This window comes from Heptranchias perlo, chromosome 5 (genome assembly GCF_035084215.1).
Source record: "Heptranchias perlo isolate sHepPer1 chromosome 5, sHepPer1.hap1, whole genome shotgun sequence".
NCBI lineage: Eukaryota > Metazoa > Chordata > Chondrichthyes > Hexanchiformes > Hexanchidae > Heptranchias > Heptranchias perlo.
The window spans coordinates 47,355,815-47,379,916 of NC_090329.1; the positions used below are offsets into that span (position 1 = coordinate 47,355,815).

Here is a 24,102-nt window from a genome sequence, read left to right on the forward strand (position 1 = left end):
CAATAGCTAAATCACAATTGCTAATTTCAAACACCATGGCAACTATCCTTAGGCATTCTGGGGTGCTAGCTTATGCTTACTTCCTTCATTCAGTCAAGAAAAATCACCATGCTCATTCAAAACTCATTCAAAAAATATAAGTTGGGGTGATAGGTGAGTGGGACTTGGTGTGGGTTAAGATACAGGCAGCAGAGTTTTGGATGAGGTCAGGTTTATGGCAGGCCTGCCAGGAGAGCATTGGAATAGTTGGGTCTGGAGGTAACAAAAGCATGGATGAGAGTTTCAGCAGCAGATGGGCTGAGGCAGGGGCCGAAATGGGTGATGTTACGAAGGTGGAAGTAGGCGGTCCTTGTGATGGACAGGATATGAGGTCAGAAACGGCTAGGCTGCGAACAGTCTGGTTCAGCCTGAGACAGTGACCAGGCACGGAGATGGAATCGACGGCGAGGGGCCGGAGGTCAATGGCTTTGATCTTCCCAATGTTTAATTGGAGGAAATTACGGTTCATCCAGGACTGAATGTCAGACAAGCAGGCTGACAACACAGAGGAAGCGGAGGGGTCAAGAGAGGCGGTGGTGAGGTAGAGCTGGGTGCTGTCAGCGTATATGTAGAACCTGACGTCATGTCTTCATGAGTGCAGCTCCAACAACACTCAAGAAGCTCGACACCATCCAGGACAAAGCAGCCCGCTTGATTGGCACCCCATCCACCACCCTAAACATTCACTCCCTTCACCACCGGCGCACAGTGGCTGCAGTGTGTACCATCTACAGGATGCACTGCAGCAACTCGCCAAGGCTTCTTCGGCAGCACCTCCCAAACCCACGACCTCTACCACCTAGAAGGACAAGAGCAGCAGGCACATGGGAACAACACCATCTGCACGTTGCCCTCCAAGTCAGACACCATCCCGACTTGGAAATATATCGCCGTTCCTTCATCGTCACTGGGTCAAAATCCTGGAACTCCCTTCCTAACAGCAATGTGGGAGAACCCTCACCACACGGTCTGCAGCAGTTCAAGAAGGCAGCTCACCACCACCTTCTCAAGGGCAATTAGGGATGGGCAATAAATGCCGGCCTCACCAGTGACGCCCACATCCCATGAACGAATAAAAAAAAAGGTGCTGTCGCTGAGGAGGCAGCATGTAAATCAGAAATAGGAGGGGACTAAGGATAGATCCTTGGGGGCCTCCAGAGGTAGCGGTGAGGTTACACTTAGACTGGAGGATGTAGATAGTGAGTTTGAGGAAGTTGCACCGATTAGTCAATGTGCAAATGTAAGGAGGAGCAAGTGGTAATGACAGTGAAGGACCAAGAATCTGCTGGTCAGAGGACCAACTCGCTTCCTTCCTCAGGCTGAGGTGCATAGGGATGTGAACCTCATACGGCCACTTATACAAGGAGAGTACTGTCAGAACAGGATTGTCTGCAGGAATCACTTGAGTCTGTCCAAAATCCCCTGAAATGTCGAGTTAGGCATTATCTGTGCTTTTTTGGACCATCATGGAGCACATAGCAACACCAGGGATATCTTCAGCTGAGATGCCAGTGACAAGATCTTAAGCGCAGTGGGGTTACTTTCATGAATGCTCATACTGCTGCATGAATGCCTTGGGTTTCAAACATCAAGAGACTTTGTGGTTTGGATTCAACATGCTAGGGAGATCAGATATTGAACAGGGGTTCACAAAGCTCACTGCTACGCACAGGTCTGCTCCAATGCAGATCAGTGGATATACTAAGGCAGTACCCAGCAGCAGAGGCACAGTTGGAGAAGGCACCGATGAGGCTGCTGTCTCTGAAGGTGACACTAAATCTGGCCGATCCAGGCCCTAAGCACAAGACATGCCAAAAAGTGGGCAGGTTCAGCCAACCACAGCAATAGCTCACATGGCTGAATCAGCTGTCGAGTCATCTCAGGAACAATTACATGGAGCTACAGAGCTAGCTGACCCAGAAGCTGCTCCCATTGAAATCCTGCAACCAGTCACCATTGGGGAATTGTTCAGAAGTTGGCACAGGTTGGGAGTTAGAAGTCACACACAATACTCAAGCAATATGGGGAAGCACTGTGGGAAAAGACACTAATATCACTGATATATGACACCAAGAACTGTATTTAAACTTGGTCCAGACAGCTCATTTTATTTGTGTAGAAGAGTTAACAGCATAACAAGGAGTGGGAATTGATACTAGTTGAGAAACCGCAGAGGACATTTTTGTAGAAGATGCTTGGAGCTACTTTCTCTGTATTATGGGGACAGCAGGGTGCATTTAGCTGAATGTCTCGTGTACGAGTTCCTGCCACACTGGTCTTTCTGGCTGAACTGGTATTTCTGCAGCAACATTCTCTTGGACAGCATCTGCTCCCTGCTCTGGCCTTAATTGCAAGTCAGTGTCTTCCTTCTCCATGCTTATGCCTCTTTGCATTGAAAAATTGTGCCGATGACGATGATTTTGGGAACCCTGTGAGAGCTGGAATATAAGACGTCTCCTGATCTGGTGAGGCATCTGAAATGCTGCTTCAAGATGCCAATGGTATGTTCTATAATGACCCTGATAGTTGCACGAGTTGCGTTGTAACTGCACTTTGCTTCTGTCCATGGCAGCTGCTAGAATGTCATTAGCCATGGCTGAGGAGTGCAGCTTTGGTCTCCAAGGGTAACTGCAGTTAGCCTTCATCTTCAACTAAGCCTGGCATTAATGAAGATCTTAAAATGAAAACATTACGACTGTTAGTTGGGAAGCGAGCACAGAACTGGATGACACAGTGGTGGTCACTGACTAGTTGCACACTGATGGAGTAGGAGCCCTTTCTGTTTGTGTAGACTATCTGATTGCATCTGGGGGTCAGAAGCTACATGAATTCCATCAGTAACCCCCTGTAGTTTGTAAAAGCCTGCAGTGTGGGCAAAATGGACAGCTCCATATGCAGCTGTTGCTATTCAGTGGGAAAGGAAATGTGAATGTTGGTCCTGCTGAACAATGCAACTGTGGCCTATTGGATATATTTGTCAAGTTGATACTGCAGATGTCCTCGTGGTAGCTTAGAAGGAGGCAGAGGCACAGATTTGAAGGAAGTGGTGACCTTGTCTGCCACTGGCAGTAACGTCCCTATCCTGGAGGTTGGCACTGCTCCATAACTGCCACCTTGCTAACCCAGAATCTGTGGAGGCAGCTTTCCTTCAGCCAACTAGTTGTGCACGGGATTGTAGATACAGTTATAGCAGAATGGCATCTGTCTCTGGTGCCCTCTAAGATCGTTGGCACTCCTTGTTTGTCCTTCTTTGTTCTCTTCTATAAAACCCTGTGAAAGGCAGCACTGAAAACAATCCCCATAGCTCGAAATGGAAAGGTAGCCAAAATAAATGAGCTATGCAGTTTTAAAGGATTTCTTCCCGACAGGCAAGAACCTTTTGTGGACTTTAATGGCTATTTTATATGGGTGAACTTATCATACTGCAGGAACAGTTAGAAAACAGGAATTTTATTTGATTCCCCCGTTTTCTGCTGACTTGTATGAAATTAGATGAAATGATGCTCTTGAGTAAAATGTGTGAAACAATGAGGGAGAAATTCGACACGCGCGGTTTCCGACATGAAATGGGCGGTGCAATCTAAAGGAGCGCCCGATGATGTCGATGTGATACCCGATCAAATTTCGGCATCGGGCCACATTTGACTGAAACAGGCGTGCTGCGGATGCAAATCAGGCGTTTGGGGATGCTGCTGGGCAGCTGGGCTCTGACTCCGGGCCGGCCCGCAAGTAGGTTCCTGGGGGTGGGAGGTGGGGGGTGAGCCTGGGCTGGCAGCAGCCAGCAGTATTTTTCGGAGCCAGGAGGAGCAGTCCACAGAAATGTAACTTTTAAAACATTTTGTGGCTGTTTCTTGAACGGCCTCTAGTGTTAACTTTATGAATCACTGCTTAGGCCACTCAAGACTTGGTGCAACGAGGCACAGCTTGCACGCATAAGCTCCACCCATTTGTACCTGAATTCTGCATCAGGGTCCTACAATTGGTGTTAAACCATGATTTGCATTTGCAAGGTGTCTAACTCCTGTTTCAGGTGCCCTAGACATCTAAAAGGCGCCCACTTCCAATATTGCGACTGGCTCACTTTCAGGACAGATCGGGTGCAGGGGGTCGCCATCCAAAATTTGCAGGGCCAACAGCCATTTTATGTCCAAAAAACAGGTGAAGGTAAGTTGAATTTCACCCCAATGTATTGTTGCAGGTAGCTAGGTCAAGAATTTAGCTCAATGTGGTGAAGCAGGCATGAAACCCTCAGATCCTATCACCAAAAATATTTTCACTGGCAGGAATTTCTAGGCTCATATGCCACACAAAAAAAAATTGTAATAGCGTGGGACCTTGCTGTGCACAAACTGCCTGCTACATTTGCCTATAATGCCAAGGGGGCATATTCTCAGGATACGAGGTCGGTCATTTAAGACTGAGATGAGGAGGAATTTCTTCACTCAGAGGGTTGTGAATCTTTGGAATTCTCTACCCCAGAGGGCTGTGGATGCTCAGTCGTCGAGTAGGTTGAAGGCTGAGATAGATAGATTTTTGGAATCTAAGGGAATCAAGGGATATGGGGATCGGGCAGGAAAGTGGAGTTGAGGTCGAAGATCAGCCACGATCTTAATGAATGACAGAGCAGGCTCAAGGGGCCGTATGGCCTACTCCTGCTCCTATTTCTTATGTTCTTATGTTTAATACAACAGTGACTCCACTTCAAAAGTAATTTATTGGTGTAAAGCACTTTGGAATGTCCTGAGGATATAAAAAGTGCAATATAAATGTTTTTTTTCTTTTAAAACTGCTGATACTATTTTCATTTCGCACATGAAGGAGATCTGTATAGTTTCCTTAAAGCTTTGTTGGTCAAGAACTTTCCTTCAAAAGTGGAATATTCAGCAACTTTGAATGCAATCTCATCTATTTATTCTACTCTTGTCCTTGCTGGTCTTCTAAGTTCCATTTTGCGTAAACTGCAACTTGACCAAAACTCTACCCTACCCTACACTAAGTCGTGTTTCTTTATCACGCCTGTCCTCGCTTACCTCCATTGACTCACCATTCCCCAATGAGTCCGCCAAAATCCTTGCACAAGTCCCTCCATGGCCTTGCCTGCCCTCCTCCAGTCCTGAATGCCAGCATGTCCTCTCTTGTTCTTACGAATCTGGCCTACTTAGCATCACCCCCGTTCTCTGCTCCGCTTTCAGTTGACTTCACACTCCACTCTAGAATGGTTTCCCTAAATGCCTCAGCGAGGCTGTCTCTCGACCCTCCTTCAAAACCCTCCTCTTTGACCATATGTTCCATGATATGAGCACAGTCACCTCGCCATACTCTTCCTCCATTACTGCTCGGTGGCAATTTCCATAACTGTCCATGAAGGATGTTTTATTAGGAGGGATAGGGAAGGAAAAAAGAAAGGAGGAGGGGTGAGGGGCATGGCATTATTGATTAAAGATAATATTACAATTGTACAGAGGGACGATATACTAGATGGTTCAAAGACTGAATCTATTTGGCTAGAGTTAAAGAACAGAAAAGGAATGGTTACATTGCTGGGTGTTTACAATAGATCCCCAAATAGTGAAAAGGAGATGGAGGAGAAAATCTGTAGGCAAATTTCAAAGAAATGTAAAAATAATAGGGGACTTCAATTACCCTAATATAGACTGGGGAAAAAACAGTGTAAAGGGCAAGGAGGGTGAAGAATTCCTAAAATATATACAGGAGAACTTTCTTAATCAGTATGTTTCTAGCTCAACGAGGAAGGAAGCAGTGCTGGATCTAGTTCTAGGGAATGAAGTAGGGCAAGTGGAGTGTGTTTCAGTGGGAGAACATCTGGGAAATAGTGATCATAATATAATTAGGTTTAAAGTAGTTATGAAAGGGACTAAGAAAAATCAAAGGTGAAAATGCCCAATTGGAAGAGAGACAATTTCAGTGATTTGAGAAGGGATCTAGCACAGGTGGACTGGAAACAAAGATTTGCCAAGAAAACAGTAAATGAATAATGGCAGGCCTTCTAGGTGGAGATAGTTTGGGTACAAACCAAGCATATTCCCATAAGGAGGAAAGATAGAGCATTCAAAGCTAGAGTTTCCTGGATAACAAAGGAAATAGAGGTCAAAATAAAACAGAAGAAGGAGGTTTATGACAAATGTTAGGTAGAGAATACAATAGAAAACCAGGCAGAATACAGAGAGGTGCAGGGGAAAATTGAAAAAGGATATAAGAAGGGCAAAGAGAGAATATGAGACAAGATGAGCGAGTAACATAAAAGGGAACGCAAAAATATTTTATAAACATATAAAAAGTAAAATGATAGTTACAGGAATGGTGGGGCCGATTCGGGACAAAGAAGGAAATCTTCTTGTGGATTCAGAGGGCATGACTGAGGTACTGAATGCGTACTTTACATCTGTCTTCATAAAAGAAGAGGAAGAAGTTAATGTCGCAGTAGAGAAGGGGGGGGGGGGAGTAGAGATAGTGGATAGGATGAAATTAGAAAGGAGGTGCTAAATAGATTGGCATCCTCAAAGTTAACAAGTCAGCCGGACCAGATGGAATGTATCCTAGGTTGCTGAGGGAAACAGCGGTGGAGATAGCAGAAGCTCTGGCCACAATCTTTCAAACCTCCTTGGACATGGGAGTGGTGCCAGAGGACTGGAGGATTGAAAATGTTACACCCCTATTCAAAAAAGGAGAGAGGAATAAACCTGGTAACTGAAGGCCAGTCAGTCTAACGCGTCAGTGGTGGGAAAACTACTAGGGACCATTGTCAAAGACAAAATTAATTCTCACTTGGAGAAACATGGGTTAATAAGGGACAGTCAGCACGTATTTGTTAAAGGCAAATAATGTCTGACTAATCCGATTGAGTTCTTTGATGAAGTATCATAGAGGGTTGATAAGGTAGTGCAGTAGATATTGTAGTTGTGGGGGGTTAAATTGGATAACCCCCAAACACGGGCGCTGAGATCGCGGTCCACAATTAACCCGCACCCGTTGGTTGCGATGCAGGCAGCACGAATGAATGATAGCTGCGTGCAGCCAGCCCTACCTGTGCTGTTGATTGGCTGCACGCATCAGCAGGGGGCCCCGCTATTGTGAGTTGCTAGTGCTACTTAAAGAAGAGGTACACTGTGGCTGCAGGAAGCAGTGGGGGTCATATGAGAAATGATTCCTGGGCTGTGATAGTTGGAAGCATGGCTGCGCCTGCGAGAGAGCGTGCACCAAGGTTCTCTGATGATGCACTAGAGGCCTTGGTGGAAGAGGTGGACAGAAGGAGTGTGGGGTTCAAAACCCCTTTAACAAAAGACATTTGAAGGAAAGGGTTAACTGTACCCCTTTCAAACAAAGACATTTGAAAACCTGCAAACACAGTAATGTGGTAAATTGTGTTCTCGCAAATCCTGTTTTTCCCTCACTGACACTGACGGCATTGGAGAAGTCTGAGTTTCGGGATCGAAGACATTCTACTGTGGATAGATATTTAGATTATTAAATAAATAAACTAGATGGATAATATTGAGCTTAAAGCATTGTCAGGTTTTCAAAACACACAGGCTTTTGGAAGCACAAGCTTTTCAACACAGCAGGGGGTAATGTAAGAAAAGACAACAAGGACATACATCAAAGGCTTTGGATCAGGAAGGCAGTGATAGGTGTGAAAACAAGCATGGGCCTCTGGTAATCTGTTCAAAAGAACTGGGATTTGTAAAACATCAAACAATGTTGCACCCAGCATATGGTCAAATGGTATAAGGAATGGATTTGACGCCACTGAAACGATCAAAATTGGAGACGCAAGGACTATTAAGAATGTTTGGGTATATAAATGTGAGGGGCATTTTACAACCCATCATTCGAGCACATGGTCTTTTGTCTTTTCTACATCAAAGGGTCTCCAGTCACATGATCAAAGCCTCCACTGTCAATCACTGAAGTATATTAATGATTGAGGCATACCAACAGGGAGCGATTGGACAAAAAGAATGACTCTCCCCAATCCTATGTCCTATTGGTAAAAAACAATATAAAAAGAAGACTTTGAGAGAAAACAGTCTCTTCTCTTCACCACCCGGTAGTCACAAGGAACGCACACTGCAGTTGAACATCACGCAAGAAGAAGAGGACCTCGAGTTCTGAAGAGCTGATCAAACTTCAGGCCTGATGAGCAAAATCCTTGGTTTAAAGGTTGTATATGTATTAATGATTTGCCTGATGTATTTATGATTTGTTAAGTCATTACATAATAACATTGAGAATTATTAAGCGTATAACGGGATTTTATAGAGGAAAGTCGTATGTATGGTTTGATTTTGCTTCATGAATGCTCATATGAATGATAACATCATTAAATAAATACTTTTACTTGAACATAAATTCCGTGAGTGAGGGTGACTTTCTTTGCTTGACTATTCGATCAGCATCCATGAATTACACAAAATAAGGAATTCCCTACAGGTGAGGCATCCTATATCCGCAGGGAGGCAAGAGGCCCTCCAGACATATGCTCAAGAGGCAGTGGGAGGAAGTAGCGGACGAGGTCAATGCCAGGAGCATAGTGACAAGAACATGGATGCAGTGTAGGAAGAAGTTTCATGATTTGATACGAGTTGTCAAGGTGAGTGAGTTCAAGTTTCAAGTGGCATATACCACCAACTGCACCACTAGCGTCATCCACTGCTCCACGCACTGCACCCCCATCACCCACATACCAACAAACTCTTTATATCAGTACGCAACCATTCAAATCAGATGCTTTGTCACACCCTCACCACTGTTGTAAGCCGCACACCCACAACTCACAGGTCTCACACACACTGGCAGCTATTTAACCATGACAGCCACACCACCCAAACATATTGCAGGACGCTCACTGACACACTTCCCTCTTTCTTGCAGGAGAAGGTGGCGCATAACAGGAGGCAGCAAGAAAGAACTGGAGGAGGACAAGCGCACCTACACGTCCTCGCCCCCATGAAGGAGACAGTGCTGGCAATCACGGGAAGGGCCATCGCTGAGGCCATGGCCGCTGGCAGTGCTGGAGGTATTGATGATGAGGGTCTCTGCACACCTAATCCTCCTTCTCGCTTCCCACTTCTCCCTCATCCCACAATCTTTTCTGACTCGTGCTGCAGATGGTGTCAGCATACACTTCTTACTTTCGCCTCACCCAGCACCACAACTCATCCTGTGTCCCTTTGTCATTTCAAATACCCAAGAACTGGAGCCGGCCCCATTAGAGAAGGCAGAGGAAGACGACAGTGATGATGAAGTCACATCATCACTCGATCTTACACTCGCAGCCACCAGTTCAGAGACTGACACTGTGCGTAATTTAGAGGCTAGGATAGAGGAGGGATCAGCATGTGGAGAGACACCGGGCACAAGTGCGCAGGAGCAAGGCTGTGGGGAAAAGATACCGCAGGTGCCAGCTCACTGGAGGGTGAGGTTCTGCTGCAGAAGAGTCAGATGATGACTTTGATGGGCCAGGCTACAGAAGAAGGCTGACGGGCGTACACAATCAAATGCTTGATGCACTGGAAAGCCTGTCAGGAAGCCAGCACACAATGTCAAGGAGCATGGAGGAGTCCAGCTCCAACTTGGCACAGGGCTTTGTGCAGAGCTTGGAGCTCATCCTTTCCCACATGGAACGGGAGGTCACCTCCATCAGCACACCTGTGGAATCCACCATGATACAGCGTCTGATGACCAATGTCACAGTTTCCATTGCAGCACAAACATCTGTCATCAAAGGTCTGACTGCTGCATTTGAAGCTCAGACTGTTGCTATCGTGGCTCTGGGTACCACTGTTGAAAGGGACTTCCAGGGTGTCGCAGCAGTCCAGCAGTCTGTTCTCCAGCAGATCACCAAGATTGCTGAGGTGCCGCCCTGGGAGAGTGGCATTGGTGCCATGGAATATGAACCTGCTGTCCTCTCTCAGGATGACAGCATTCCTGCTCCCACCCCTGCCACTCCGCCAGTGCCCTTGCTGTTGCCTGTCAGCCAGCCAGACCGAAATGGTGCAGACTGAAGCCGGGCCCTCTCGGACCACAGCAGCTCGAGGTCGTCCTCCAAGGCCACCTGCACTCTCCTCAGTTGAAGGTCAGCAGCCTCCCACCATGCATGCTCCACCCACTGGGGATGTACCTCGTAGGAGCACTAGGAAAGGTAAAGGCACACAAACGACAGGCACTAAGGGAATGCATAAGGGTGAACTGTCTCATTTTGTTTGCAGAATTTCATGTGCTAATTTATAAATGTGGATTTGAATTTGCATTTGGTGGTAGTTTTTATTTTTGCGATGAGCTGAGGGAGGAAGCAATGTGTAATCATCAGAACCCTCACTCACCTGACGAAGGAGGTAAGCTCCGAAAGCTTGTGATTTTCAAATAAAACTGTTGGACTATAAACTGGTGTTGTAAGATTCCTTACATTAATCATAAGGAGGTCAATTTGATGGTCATGTGGGAGAGGAAGGATAAGGAGTGTGGGACTGTTGGTGAATGGGGAGGTGTCGTTGAGGTTACTGGTATCGCTCATTAATAATCTAATCATGCAGAGCCCTGGCAGACAGGGCCTGTCTACCTTGTAGCCTCCCTGCCTCTTCCTCCACTTCCTGTTGCACTTCCTCCTCCTTCTTGTCCTCCTCCATGTCCTCCTCCGTTTCTTCCTCCTCTACCTCTTGCCCAGGTTCTCGTCTGATGGGCGGTGGCAAGGGCTGTTCCCTCATAATGGCGAGGTTGTGCAGCATGTAGCATACAACGACAAATCTTGATACCCGCTCAGCTGGGTACTGCAGGGCTTCTCCAGAGCGGTCCAGGCAGCGGAATCATTGCTTGAGGCCGCCTGTGGTGTACTCTATAATGTTCTGTGTGGCAGCATGGCTCTCGTTGTAGGCCTGCTGTGCACGTGTGTATGCGTTCCTGACCGGAGTCATGAGCCATGTCATGAGGGGATAACCCTTGTTGCCTAGTAGCCAACCTTTGACCTGCTGTGCTGGTTGAAATACAGGTGGAACAGAGGACTGTCGCAGGATGAAGGAATCATGACTGCTGCCAGGATAGCGGGCATTGACCTGCATGATGCGCTGCTTCTGGTCGCACACCAGCTACACACTGAGGGAGTGGAATCCCTTTCTATTCATGGATATACCCGAGTTCAGATGAGGAGCACGCAAGGCAATGTGCGTGCAGTCAATGGCATCCTGCACCATGGGGAAGCCTGCAATGCGAGCAAAACCTCGTGCTCACTCCTCCTGTTTGTCTCTGGCAAAAGGGAATGAGATGAATCCGTTTCTCATTGTGTAGAGAGCCTCCGTGACCTCCCTTATCCAGCAGTGCACTGCAATCTGCGAGATGTTGCTTATATCTCCAGCAACAGCCTGAGAGGAGCCAGAGCCATAAAAATTAAGAGCCACGGTCACCTTGACAGCCACAGGCAATGCTGTCCTTGCTCTGCTTTCAGACTGCAGTTGTGGCTGCAGCAATTGACAAATTTCAATCACAACCTCTTTTGTGACCCGAAGACGTCTCATGCACTGGTCGTTGCTGAAGTTGAGGTGAGAGAATTGGTCCCTGAAGACCCTCTGCGGATATGGCCGCCTGCTGAGTGCCCTGCTCCTCCTCCTCCCTCTTCTAGCAGCTTGTCCTACTCTGTGTGGCTTCTCTTCATTCTCCCAGTCATGTTCAATTCCCAGAGGAAGTCCTACCAGGCCACCTATGTCTGAAAGCAACTTTTTTGGGCACTATATTTTAAATGCCATTAAAAGTACTGCAAGACGAGCCAGACCACTCTCAGTAGAATATTGAAACTTTGTCCAAATATAGTAAATGTCCAATAACACATACAATTGCACCAGCAGCCAGAATAAATAATCCAGCAACTAACCTGTAAGTATTTCATGATCCCTTTAAATAGCACTGGTCGGGGGTCCATCATGACATTTAAGTCCTGTTCAGCTTTGCGAAGTTAAGACTGGGCGCTGGCTGGAGCATGGAGTTCCAAAATATCACCGGCTGCTTCAAATCAGTGTTGCACACTGATTCGCGTCATAATTTCCCACTCTTCATGCTGCCGGCTGTCGTTAGGTGTGCGCGCAAACCCCTTTATCAAGATGACGTCCTGCGTACTTTACGTTGGAAGTGTGCACGCGCATCTCGGACGCCATTTTTGGGATTTAGGTGGCCGTGTAGCGCCTACAAAACAGGCGCTACATGGTCCAATTTCACCCCTGTGGACTTTCAAAAGGCATTTGATACAATACCACAAAATAGACTTATTCAGAAAATAGAAGCACATGGAATTAAATGGATGGTGGTAACTTGGGTACGTAATTGGCCAAGGGATAGAAGGCAGAGACTAGCGGTGAATGGATGTTTTTCTGACTGGAGGGAAGCGTGCAGTGAGGTCCCTCAGGGATTGGTATTAGGATCATTGCTTTTCTTGTTATATATGAATGACCTGGACTTGGGTACAGGGAGTACAATTTCGAAGTTTGTGGATGGTCCAAAACTTAGCAACGTAGTAAATAGTGAGGAAGATAGTAGCAGACCTCAGGAGGACATAGACAGACTGAAAAAATGGCAGACACATAGCAGATGCAATTTAATGTGGATAAGTGTGAAGTGATGCACTTTGGGAGGAACAACATGGAGAGGCAGTATACTTTAAATGGTACTATTTTGAGGGGGTGCAAGAGCAGAGGGACCTGGGGGTGCATATTCACAAATCTTTGAAGGTGGAAGGGCAAGTTGATAAGGCGGTTAAGAAACCGTATGGGATACTTGGCTTTGTAAATAGGGGCACTGAACACAAAAACAAGGAAGTCATTCTAAATCTTTACAAATCACTGGTTAGGCCTCAACCGGAGTATTGTGTACAATTCTGGGCACCACACTTTAGGAAGGATGTCAAGGCCTTGGAGGGGGTACAAAGGAGGTTTACCAGGATGATACCAGGGATGAGGGACTTCAGTTATGTGGAGAAGCTGGGATTGTTTTCCTTAGAGCAGAGAAGATTAAAGGGAGACCTAATAGAGATATTCAAAATTATGAAGGATTTTGACAGAGCAAGTAGGGAGAAACTGTTTCCTCTAGCAAGTGGGTTGGTAACCAGACGTCATAGATTTAAAATAATTGGCAAAAGGACTAGAGGGGAAATGAGGAGACATTTTTTCACACAGAGGGTGTTAAGATCTGGAATGCACTACCTGAAAGGGTGGTGGAATCAGATTCCTTAGGAACTTTCAAAAGGCAATTGGACATGTACTTGAAGACGACTAATTTGTAGGGTTATGGGGAAAAGCTGGGGTGTGGGACTAAATTGGACAGCTTTTTCACAGAGCTGGCAAAGGCACGACAGGCCGAATGGCCTCCTTCTGTGCTGAACGATTCTATGATTCTATATTACATTAAGGACATTATATAAATGCAAGTTGTTTGTTTTCTGTCTGGGTGCTGTATATTGCCGAGATGAATAATGACAGTGCCTTGGAAAAAGACTCCATTTTCGATTATAAATTGCAAACAAAAGGGTATCTCTACTAATCACCACCCAAAAAAAAAAATCATGTTTGGGTTAGCGACAACGTTTGAGAACATCCCTCATTTTAATAGTAATGTTTAATTAGGGCTATCACTGGTTAGTTGAGTTGGAACCTCCAGCTTAGAGTATTCTTTACAACTTTTGAAGTGGAACAGCCTCAGCCGTTTACTTGCTCAGACTGTTTACAGCAATAAAAGCACTGTGCTTTGATTAAAAAATGTCTCAGCCTGCAGCTTTGCCATTTAATTAACAAAGGAGCTATTTATTGTTTCATACTCTTGAGAGAACCACTCAATTACTCCATAACTAAAAAAAAAGAGGATTTCTCCTGGGCGTAAGCATAAAAAAACATACCGGCATTTTCTATTTCTCTCATTTGCTTGGATGGAGGTTCATCTGTGTCCCAGGGAGTTGACTGATTGATAGGTGTTTGTCCCCACCTCACACTTTTACTCAGCATTTGTCCTTGTGTCTGACTGTCAATCTTAGAAATGCTTGAAGGCTACATTTAGGAAGACAAAAGTATATATATTTAGATATTATGGCTAGTAATATGCACCACACAAAACCATCCTTATGTCTAGGCTCTTTTTGGAAATATTTGACAACATATTAAAAATATTTACTGTGTAGTCTCTTCCATTCCACTGATAATACTGTTTGAATTAATACTTTCCATTTATGCTATTTCACATCAATAAATCGAAGGTAGAACTGAATTACGCCAGTCTTTTGGCACGGTGACCTTTTTAGAACTATTGAGGCCACTGTGTACTTTGGTTACCTGTTTACTTTAAAGTCTCTGGCTTTCTGAAGGCTGAGATACACAACTTAGATCCAACATTTGATTTTGTTTAAAATTCCAATTTTTGCCAACAAAATCCTAAACTGCAAGCCAATTCTTAGGTTTTTTGAAGTTCTGAAAAGATGAAGAAAATAAAGATGACCTGGAAATTTCCAGAATACATCTTCTACATGAATAACCAGAATGCATTCCCAAGTGTGTAATTAACACAGCGGATGGATGTTCAGGGAGTCAACAAAGTAAAATTAGTTGAACTCAGCAGAGAATCGTAGGTGAAGATAAATACTTTTCCACGTCATAATTCTTCTTTGTACCAAATAAAAATGGTAATGAGCAGAGTCAAACATTTTTGAATGCATTTTAACTGTGAAAAAATAATACTTGTACATTTTTCTGTGCAGAACACTAATAATAACTATCTCACAACATATGCTTTTTTAAAACCAGGTGGCTATGTATTTCCAAACATAGTAAGGAAATAATAACACTGCACAACATTTTAAGATAAACTTGTCTTAAATAATCTTTCTGCAATATATACTCTAGATACAAGAGATCCAGCAATAGACAGCAGGATGACAGCATCAGTGACGCACAAAGCACAGGAAGAATTCAAGCAACAACAAGTCACTTAAGAGCATTAAATACTTTATTGCAGGAACTAAACCAAAACACAGGTAAAATGCAGTTGTGGGATTTTTATTAGGAATATTTCTAGAACTACTTGTACTAGATTGTAGCCAGAGAAGTTGAAATTATTTAATGCAGCATTTTATTATCTGAGTCAATGTGGGAGCAGTTGAAGGAAACCAGATCAAAATCAAGCCAACTGTTTGGCTCCAGACAGTTAACAAAACAAAAACAAAACAAATAGGTGAAAAATGAACAAAACAAAAGCCCAGCAACTGTTAGCAATGTGCTTCGCATCTCATCACAAAATTATAAAGGGCAATCTGCGCTTCATTCACCATCCAGAACATCGGATTATTATGTAAATTTAGATGCATCGGAACTCTCAATCTCCAAAATCGGCCCAGAACCCATCCCAGCTCAAGGTTCAAGATCTGAACCAATTTGGAGGCATGTGCAAATTTGATGACCGAATCCTATGTATCTAAATATTGGTTACCACACACTCCCTTCCTTGTAGTGGTTTTCTCCTTAATGTATGCTCCATGCCAACCAGCCAAGAAATTTCATAAGGAACATATAGGGGGCGATTTTCAATTACCAGCCACCCGTCTCTTGCCCGAAAAACGAACAGTCGGCAATTGAAAATCGAAGGGTGACTCCTTGGCTGTCTCACTGATGCTCAAGGCCCACCTGATGCAACTTTCAGGCCGGTCTGTAAATGAGCAAGCAGCACGTCCTCCTGATTAGGACAGGAGGCTGCTTAATTATGCAAATAAGAGTCCGACGTAGGATCCTGTTTGCAATTTTCAGGTAGAAATGGGCGGAATGTTGAGCGGCCTAATCAACAGGTCTTAAAGGGATCACTAGTGGCTGCTCAAGAACAGGCCCAAAAAATTTATGGGGACAATTTTTGTGCACCCAGGAGGAGCAGGAGTGGGCCTTGCTTCTTTAAAAATGGAGATTTTTAGAAATCTCTGTAGATTTAAAAAAATTCTACACATGCACTGGGACATTGTGTACACTGGTTAGAAGAGTACTGTTGTATTAAAGGGGGGAAAATAGTACAGTGGTCATCTCAAAGGCATACCATTTAAAGAAAACAAATCAGTCAATAAACTACGGGAATGCGCAGCATGAAATAGATTAGCATGTGGTGCACATACAGGAAGACAATGCAATGATAAAGTTGGTGAAGGGCAGCTAATTTTTTCATCCCTGTGTGGTAAAAAGGAACCATGTTCGGCTAAGAAACATGTTGATTAAATATAAGCAAATCCTGCCAGAATATGCATCACAGTGATCTCATCTGTTTGCACAATTCAAGAGCACCGACAGGAACTGGTAATGGCTGTTTCCTTGTGAAACTACTATATCCCTGGGAAGAGTGCATTCCTGACGTTATCTGGTCTGAAACCCTCACTGAAATCGGCCTCCGGAAAGTGGCATGTCTGCAGTGATTGTGTTTGTGTAACTCTATTCAGCCATCAGAAGTGTGCAGGCCCCTCCACCAAATCAAAGGTATTGTTATGACCCCAAGTACATTGCATTATGTATGGTACAGTTTATTTTTCCCATTGTGCTCTTTGATCGATAAAGGTAATTCAGTGGCACAGCCATGCAGACCACATCTGCATACCCACAGTCAGCCACGTTGCCACATTCACAGAGCACTTCCCATTGTCCGAGGAGCACAAGCACCTCACTTTCTCAAAAGGACACTTCATCCGGCAATGTGGCACAACACAAAGTCAGCGGGTGGATCCAGTGCAGTCTATAGGGCTATAAATTCCACGGTCCCTGCTCTACCACCAGGAGCTGGAAGTTAGGCAGAGTGGGACACCCAGCGACCTGTAGATACTGACACAGAACCTGTCTCAAACTGCGGGGATAGGCTCATTCACATACTTGGGGGGGGGGGAGGAGGCGCATTGTGCCAGTGAGGCGCCTGTTCAAATGCAGTCCCGGAATGTCGAAGCAGTGCCATACCGCTCCAACCACAGCGAGATGGCCTGATAGGAACCCAATGGAATGCAAGTTTCTTTCCAAATTTTCAACTTCACAGGAAGCTATAGGGCACTTTATTGCAGGCAAATGATGCCCTCTGGGATCGAATATCTTTGGCAATCAAAGGTTTTGGGACCCTTCCTGGGGCGTCAATGGGATTCACGCCAGCATTCACTCAGTTCTGCGGAGGTCTTTTTAGGGCATAAGTGGTGGAATTCCTAGGGTAGCCTGGGCCTCCAGACACAGCACCTTGACATGAACAGGCAGGTGTATGATCTCCCCTTACCAGAACATGGCTGGACAGAAAACAAGGGGTGGGATCTTGGTGGAACAGGATTCTGCTCCATTGAACAATTCGCCCCAGTTCCGCCTGGGACCCAAAAGGAATTTCAGGTCCATTATATTTTGAGAGTAATGTGCTAAGTTGACTATTGAAAATATACTTAAAGGATAATATGCCAAGTAATCATCATTTCAATATTGATATTCTACACTATGGCTCTTCACCCATGCATCTATTTGAGGAGAAGAAATTCAAGTAAAGCTTGTTTTCTACCAAAATAAAGTGGCAGATTTTACTGGCCTTGAGCATAATATACAGGATTGCAGAGTATAGAGGAAAACTGGGCAGGAAGGATTGCCCTCCCATAATGGAGCCCTCCCAATTTCCTGTCCATTTAAGTTAATTTTTTTTGATTCGTTCATGGGATGTGGGCGTCGCTGGTGAGGCCAGCATTTATTGCCCATCCCTAATTGCCCTTGAGAATGTGGTGGTGAGCTGCCTTCTTGAACCGCTGCAGTCCGTGTGGTGAAGGTTCTCCCACAGTGCTGTTAGGAAGGGAGTTCCAGGATTTTGACCCAGCGACGATGAAGGAACGGTGATATATTTCCAAGTTGGGATGGTGTGTGACTTGGAGGGGAATGTGTAGGTGGTGTTGATCCCATGTCTCTGCTGCCCTGGTACTTCTAGGTGGTAGAGGTCGCGGGTTTTGGAGGTGCTGTCGAAGAAGCCTTGGTGAGTTGCTGCAGTGCATCCTGTGAATTGTACACACTGCAGCCACTGTGCGTCGTGGTGATGGGAGTGAATGTTTAGGGTGGTGGATGGGGTGCCAATCAAGCGGGTTGCTTTGTTCTGGATGGTGTCAAGCTTCTTGAGTGTTGTTGGAGCTGCACTCATCCAGGCAAGTGGATAGTATTCCATCACACTCCTGACTTGTGCCTTGCAGATGGTGGAAAGGCTTTGGGGAGTCAGGAGGTGAGTCACTCGCCGCAGAATACCCAGCCTCTGACCTGCTCTTGTAGCCACAGTATTTATGTGGCTGGTCCAGTTAAGTTTCTGGTCAATGGTGACCCCTAGGATGTTGATGGTGGGGGATTTGGCGATGGTAATGCTGTTGAATGTCAAGGGGAGGTGGTTAGACTCTCTCTTGTTGGAGATGGTCATTGCCTGGCACTTGTCTGGCGCGAATGTTACTTGCCACTTATCAGCCCAAGCCTGGATGTTGTCCAGGTCTTGCTGCATGCGGGCACAGACTGCTTCATTATCTGAGGGGTTGCGAATGGAACTGAACACTGTGCAATCATCAGCGAACATCCTCATTTCTGACCTCATGATGGAGGGCAGGTCATTGATGAAGCAGCTGAAGATGGTTGGGCCTAGGACACTGCCCTGAGGAACTCCTGCAGCAATGTCCTGGGGCTGAGATGATTGGCCTCCAACAACCACTACCATCTTCCTTTGTGCTAGGTATGACTCTAGCCACCGGAGAGTTTTCCCCCTGATTCCCATTGACTTCAATTTTACTGGGGCTCCTTGGTGCCACACTCGGTCAAATGCTGCCTTGATGTCAAGGGCAGTCACTCTCATCTCACCTCTGGAATTCAGCTCTTTTGTCCACATGTGCTAGATTCTGCCAACATTGAGGATGGGGATGTTCACAGATCCTCTTCCTCCCGTTAGTTGTTTAATTGTCCACCACCATTCACGACTGGATGTGGTAGGACTGCAGAGCTTTGATCTGATCCGATGGTTGTGGAATTGCTTAGCTCTGTCTATAGCATGTTGCTTCCACTGTTTAGCATGCATGTAGTGCTGAGTTGTAGCTTCACCAGGTTAGCACCTCATTTTTAGGTACGCCTGCTGCTGCTCCTGGCATGCGCTCCTACACTCCTCATTGAACCAGGGTTGATCCCCTGGCTTGTTGGTAATGGTGCAGGAGTGAGGAATATGCCGGGCCATGAGGTCACAGATTGTGCTGGAATACAATTCTGCTGCTGCTGATGACCCACAGCACCTCATGGATGCCCAGTTTTGAGCTGCTAGATCTGTTCTGAATCTATCCCATTTAGCACGGTGATAGTGCCACACAACACATTGGATGGTGTCCTCAGTGCGAAGACGGGACTTCATCTCCACGAGGACTGTGCGGTGGTCACTCCTACCTATACTACCATGGACAGATGCTTCTGCGACAGGTAGATTGGTGAGGATGAGGTCAAGTAGGTTTTTCCCTCGTGTTGGTTCGCTCACCACCTGCCGCAGGCCCAGTCTGGCAGCTATGTCCTTCAGGACTCGGCCAGCTCGGTCAGTAGCGGTGCTACGGAGCCACTCTTGGTGATGGACATTGAAGTCCCCCACCCAGAGTACATTCTGTGCCCGTGCTACCCTCAGTGCTTCCTCCAAGTGGTGCTCAACATGGAGGAGGACTGATTCATCAGCTGAGGGAGGACGGTAGGTGGTAATCAGCAGGATGTTTCCTTCCCATGTTTGACCTGATGCCATGAGATTTGATGGGGTCCACAGTCAATGTTGAGGACTCCCAGGGCCACTCCCTCCTGACTGTATATCACTGTACTGCCACCTCTGGTCGGTCTGTCCTGCCGGTGGGACAGGACATAACCAGGGATGGTGATGGAAGAGTCTGGGACGTTTGCTGAATGGTATGATTCTGTGAGTATGGCTACGTCAGGCTGTTGCTTGACTAGTCTGTGGGACAGCTCTCCCAATTTTGGCACAAGTCCCCAGATGTTCGTGAAGAGGACTTTGCAGGGTCGACTGGGCTTGGTTTGCCTTTGTCGTGTCCGGTGCCTCGTGGTCTGATGCCGGGTGGTCCGTCCAGTTTATTTTTATTATGACTTTTTTTAGCGAGATTTTACAACTGAGTGACTTGCTAGGCCATTTCAGATGGCAATTAAGAATCAACCACATTGATGGACAGAGAATCCGGGGGGGCTCCATCAGGGTTACGCAATTCTCCCCACCAGGTTTTCCTCTATGTGCTGTGCCCAGGCATCCAATACACCCAAGTGCAGGAACAGAAAAATTTGCCTCAAAATGTAAATTATTTAGATAAACTGTTGTAAGCAATGCACATGGATTAAAAGTATACTTTATCACCAAGCATTTCAATAATGAAAAGATCAACAGAGGAAACATAACAGGAAACACTCCATTCCCGGGTTATTCCAAATTGAGTGAAGTTATTGAGGCCTTGTTCAGAAGTGGAAAAATTGAGCATTGCACACTCCCAATGTGAATTATGTTCAATGAACACGGTCAAATGCTGTTTGCTTGCTATTCAATAATTACATTGTTATTTATTTTCTAAAGAAGATTATTAAATGCCTCATTTTATTCTCACTGCTTTACAAAGGTGATTGGCCACCATCTTGGAGGAGAGGAACCAAAACCTTCTGTCGTCAAAGTATTCCCTGTTGCACCAGAGGCACAGATCACATGTGAACTAAACGCGTATGGCAACTGTGCAGAAAAAAAGCCAATCTTCAGTTTCACTACGACAACATGAAGGAGATAAACTTCTATAATATATCTGACCATTGCAGAAATTAGGTCTTGTGCTTTGAAAGAAGAAGCAAATTAGTCTGGGTTATAATGTTAGCTCACATATATATATAATACATTGTATGTTCTCACTTACATGAGACAATATAAATGGCAAATGATGTTACTGGCCACACATGCTGCTCAATATATTTTAATTGTATTTTCTCCTGGATGCTCGGTAAATATGGTAGCAGCACTTAACATAGTTTATTTTAATTTATTTTAAAAATATAAATAAATACTTTCAGTGCTGTCTGTCAGCCACAGATGCCTAGGGCCAGGGGCTTACCCCAACCAATGTGCCAGATAAATTCCATTTTGCAGTAAGCACGCTTGCTCTAACCAACTCACACGGGGGAGCACCTGAAACTACATAAGCATGCAGCCAGCATCAGTGTAAAAAAAAAATGTAAATAAATAAACCAATCTCAAAATTTTCAAGTAATCCATATTTACACTGTGGTGAGTATGAAAGTCAAACTTGGATTTGTAGTCTGATTAATGGTCTTCTAAGCTTCAGCCATGTGGCTAGACCAAAAGTCACACATACTGCAAGACTTGTGAAGAAGGGGGCAGGGTAGAAGACGTGTTTCTAGGGATAGTGTGTTATCAGCGGTCGGCATGCAGCAATTCTACCATTGACGGTGCACTACAGTATGAAGGAGATGAACTGCAGGCTCCTGATGGTGTCCAGTACCCAACACGTCCTTGGTTCCAAGAGCAGCTCTCAAGAAAGGTAGGAAACAGGACCATTTCTCAGGGCACTGGCTCCTTAATGCAGTCAAAAGGGTAAATTAATGCTCAGAGGTCACAGCTTCAGCCCTGCTCTCCCTGCATCACTATAAAAGTGCCCAAATAACCTTTTTTTAAGTTATAGAATTGCTTTAAGCCATAGCCTTGTTGTCCTGAATTGTAGTTCCAATTCTGTTAAGACCACATCATTAACATTACAAGCACTGCTGTAGGTAGTGAAGTAGATTCATTATCAGAGTTTCCCATCATGGCAAAGTTACTGGGGTGAAAGGAAAACATTTTTAAATCTTCCAAAGCAGATGCATGTGTGCAAGACTCTGTGATTTGTACACCTGAAGTCGTTCCAGAATTTTTTTTAAACAACCAGTTTTGTTTGCTCCAGTAACTTCGAAGTTTTTGATTAACAGCCACAAATGCCTAGCTGCCTCGAGCATACCTCCACCAGTGCACCAGAATTAATTGGACAGCCTACACTGAGAGGAGTAGGAACACTGAGCTGATCAGCATGATGACAGCAATGATTTTGCCTCCTCTCCCTTTGGCATCAACAGCCCTCATGTTTATACTCCAAGCAGAAATGACGCTCCTGCTGCCACAGACACGGTTGCATCCCATCAACTTCAGGGGTGCTCGCTGCTTCAGACTCCCACTGCTGCTTTTATATTATAGGTTTTCCCCTGACTTTAGCAGTGCTGTTGATAGCATAATTGCAATATAAAATGGGGTATAATAAAAGTCCTATGGTTGAGGCAACAGTTAACTGGCACCAGGACAGTTTGCCAGAGTCAATGGGGGCTAAATTGGGCCACGTAGCACCCGTTCTGTATGTGCTACGCAGACACCTAAGCCCCGAAAATGGCATCCGAGATGCACTTCTGGTGTGACATGCGCAGGACTCCACCTTGGTAAAGGTAGTCTGAACGAACGCTGGCAGCATGTAGAGCCATGATATCACTGAATGGTGAAACAGGCTCGAGGGGCTAACTGGCCTACTCTTGTTCCTATAATAAAGTTTCAATACTCTACAGGGAGTGGGCTGGCTAGCTGACAGGCAACAGCAAGGGCACTGGCAGAGTGGCAGGGGTGGGACAGGAATGCTGTCATCCTGAGAGAGGACAGCAGGTTCATGTTCCATGGAGCCACTGCCACTTGCTGCCTCCTGTTATGCGCCACCTTCTCCTGCAAGAAAGCGGGATGTGTGTCGGTGAGTGTCCTGCAAGATGTTTGGGTAATGTGGCTATCCTGGTTGAATAGCTGCCAGGGTGTGAGACCTGTGAGTTGTGGGTGTGCGGCTTGCAACAGTGGTAATGTGTGAGGGTGAAAGGGGTCCATTGAAAACAGCAGGAACCATGACTTCAAATTGGTCTGAGAGCAGGTAAGTCCTTTGAAACCACTCTATGGGCTGTGCATGCAGACTACTGGATCTGCAGGACTCATGTCATGTGGAGGAAGGTGGCACTGAGTGCTAACTCTCTTACCCCAGAAATACAGACCAATGCCATAAGAAGTTCAATCACCTGACCAGCTTAGGCAAAGTAACACTGATCACTTTCTCTTTTCTTCCTTAGGCATCAGTACACACTTCACCATCTAAAATAGAGACCTTTAAAATTAACCCTTCACACTGCACTGTCGATAAGAAGGGTATCAAATTGGGATCTTACATTATGTGCGGTCATTTCCCCTATAATAGCACCGACTTGCCTGCACAACCATCAAACCTCTTCCTCCACTTTAACAGGGTAATATCATCACATCGTTCACATCAGCTGTCCGATGCCACCTGGGAGACAGTCTTCAATTGCTCGCCATTACTAATTCACTCAATCTTAATGCAGGAGAAGCTTGCACACAATGCCTGCAAGAGGCAGGGCACTAGATGGGGCATCCCCAACATCAAGGTGCTCCACATCCATTATGAAGAGCAGGCCATTGATCTGATGGGGACATATTCTGCTCTTGTTGTGGGAACCACAAGGTCAGGGACATAATGCCAGCACCATAATATACCTGTGAAGTAGCACAGCCACAACCTTCCACCCAGTTCCTGGTCTCCATAATCCTAAGGGAGTAATGCTCACCCATTCTTAGCTTATACCCTCCATTCCTGCAGATCCACCACAGCAAAAGGAGGCAGAAGATGAGGGAGAAGGATGATGATGATGAAGAGGAGGAGAAGGACGAGGAGATGACGACAGGTGAGGAGGATGATGACGATGGGAGAGGAAGTCAAGGTCAAGCCCACTCATGAGTTCTTGAGCGAGCATCCTGCCCTATGTTCCTCTGCTACAACACCTCGATCTTGCCTCCGCTTCACTCGCTTCTTTACTCTCACGCATCAGCTCAGGAACCTGAGATAATTTGTGTTAGTGAAGATCAGCACCAGGTGATTCACAGGTCATGACAGAACCGGAGGAACGGATAAGGATGTGGCATTTTCCCAGCAGAGGCTGAAGAGAAGGTTGCCCGTGGCTTTGAATTTGTGGG

At 45.6% G+C, this 24,102-nt stretch overlaps 1 protein-coding gene across 3 annotated transcripts in view; it reads right to left on the reverse strand.

Annotated features, from left to right (window-relative positions):
* LOC137321733 (kelch-like protein 29) overlaps positions 1 to 24,102 on the reverse strand; it is a 459,448-nt gene that overhangs the window by 184,948 nt on the left and 250,398 nt on the right. For all 3 annotated transcript variants that reach the window (XM_067984319.1, XM_067984318.1, XM_067984320.1), the window contains exon 3: positions 13,931 to 14,078. In XM_067984319.1, coding sequence (XP_067840420.1) covers positions 13,931 to 14,078 — 148 coding nt within the window. The remainder of the gene's footprint in view (positions 1 to 13,930; positions 14,079 to 24,102) is intronic.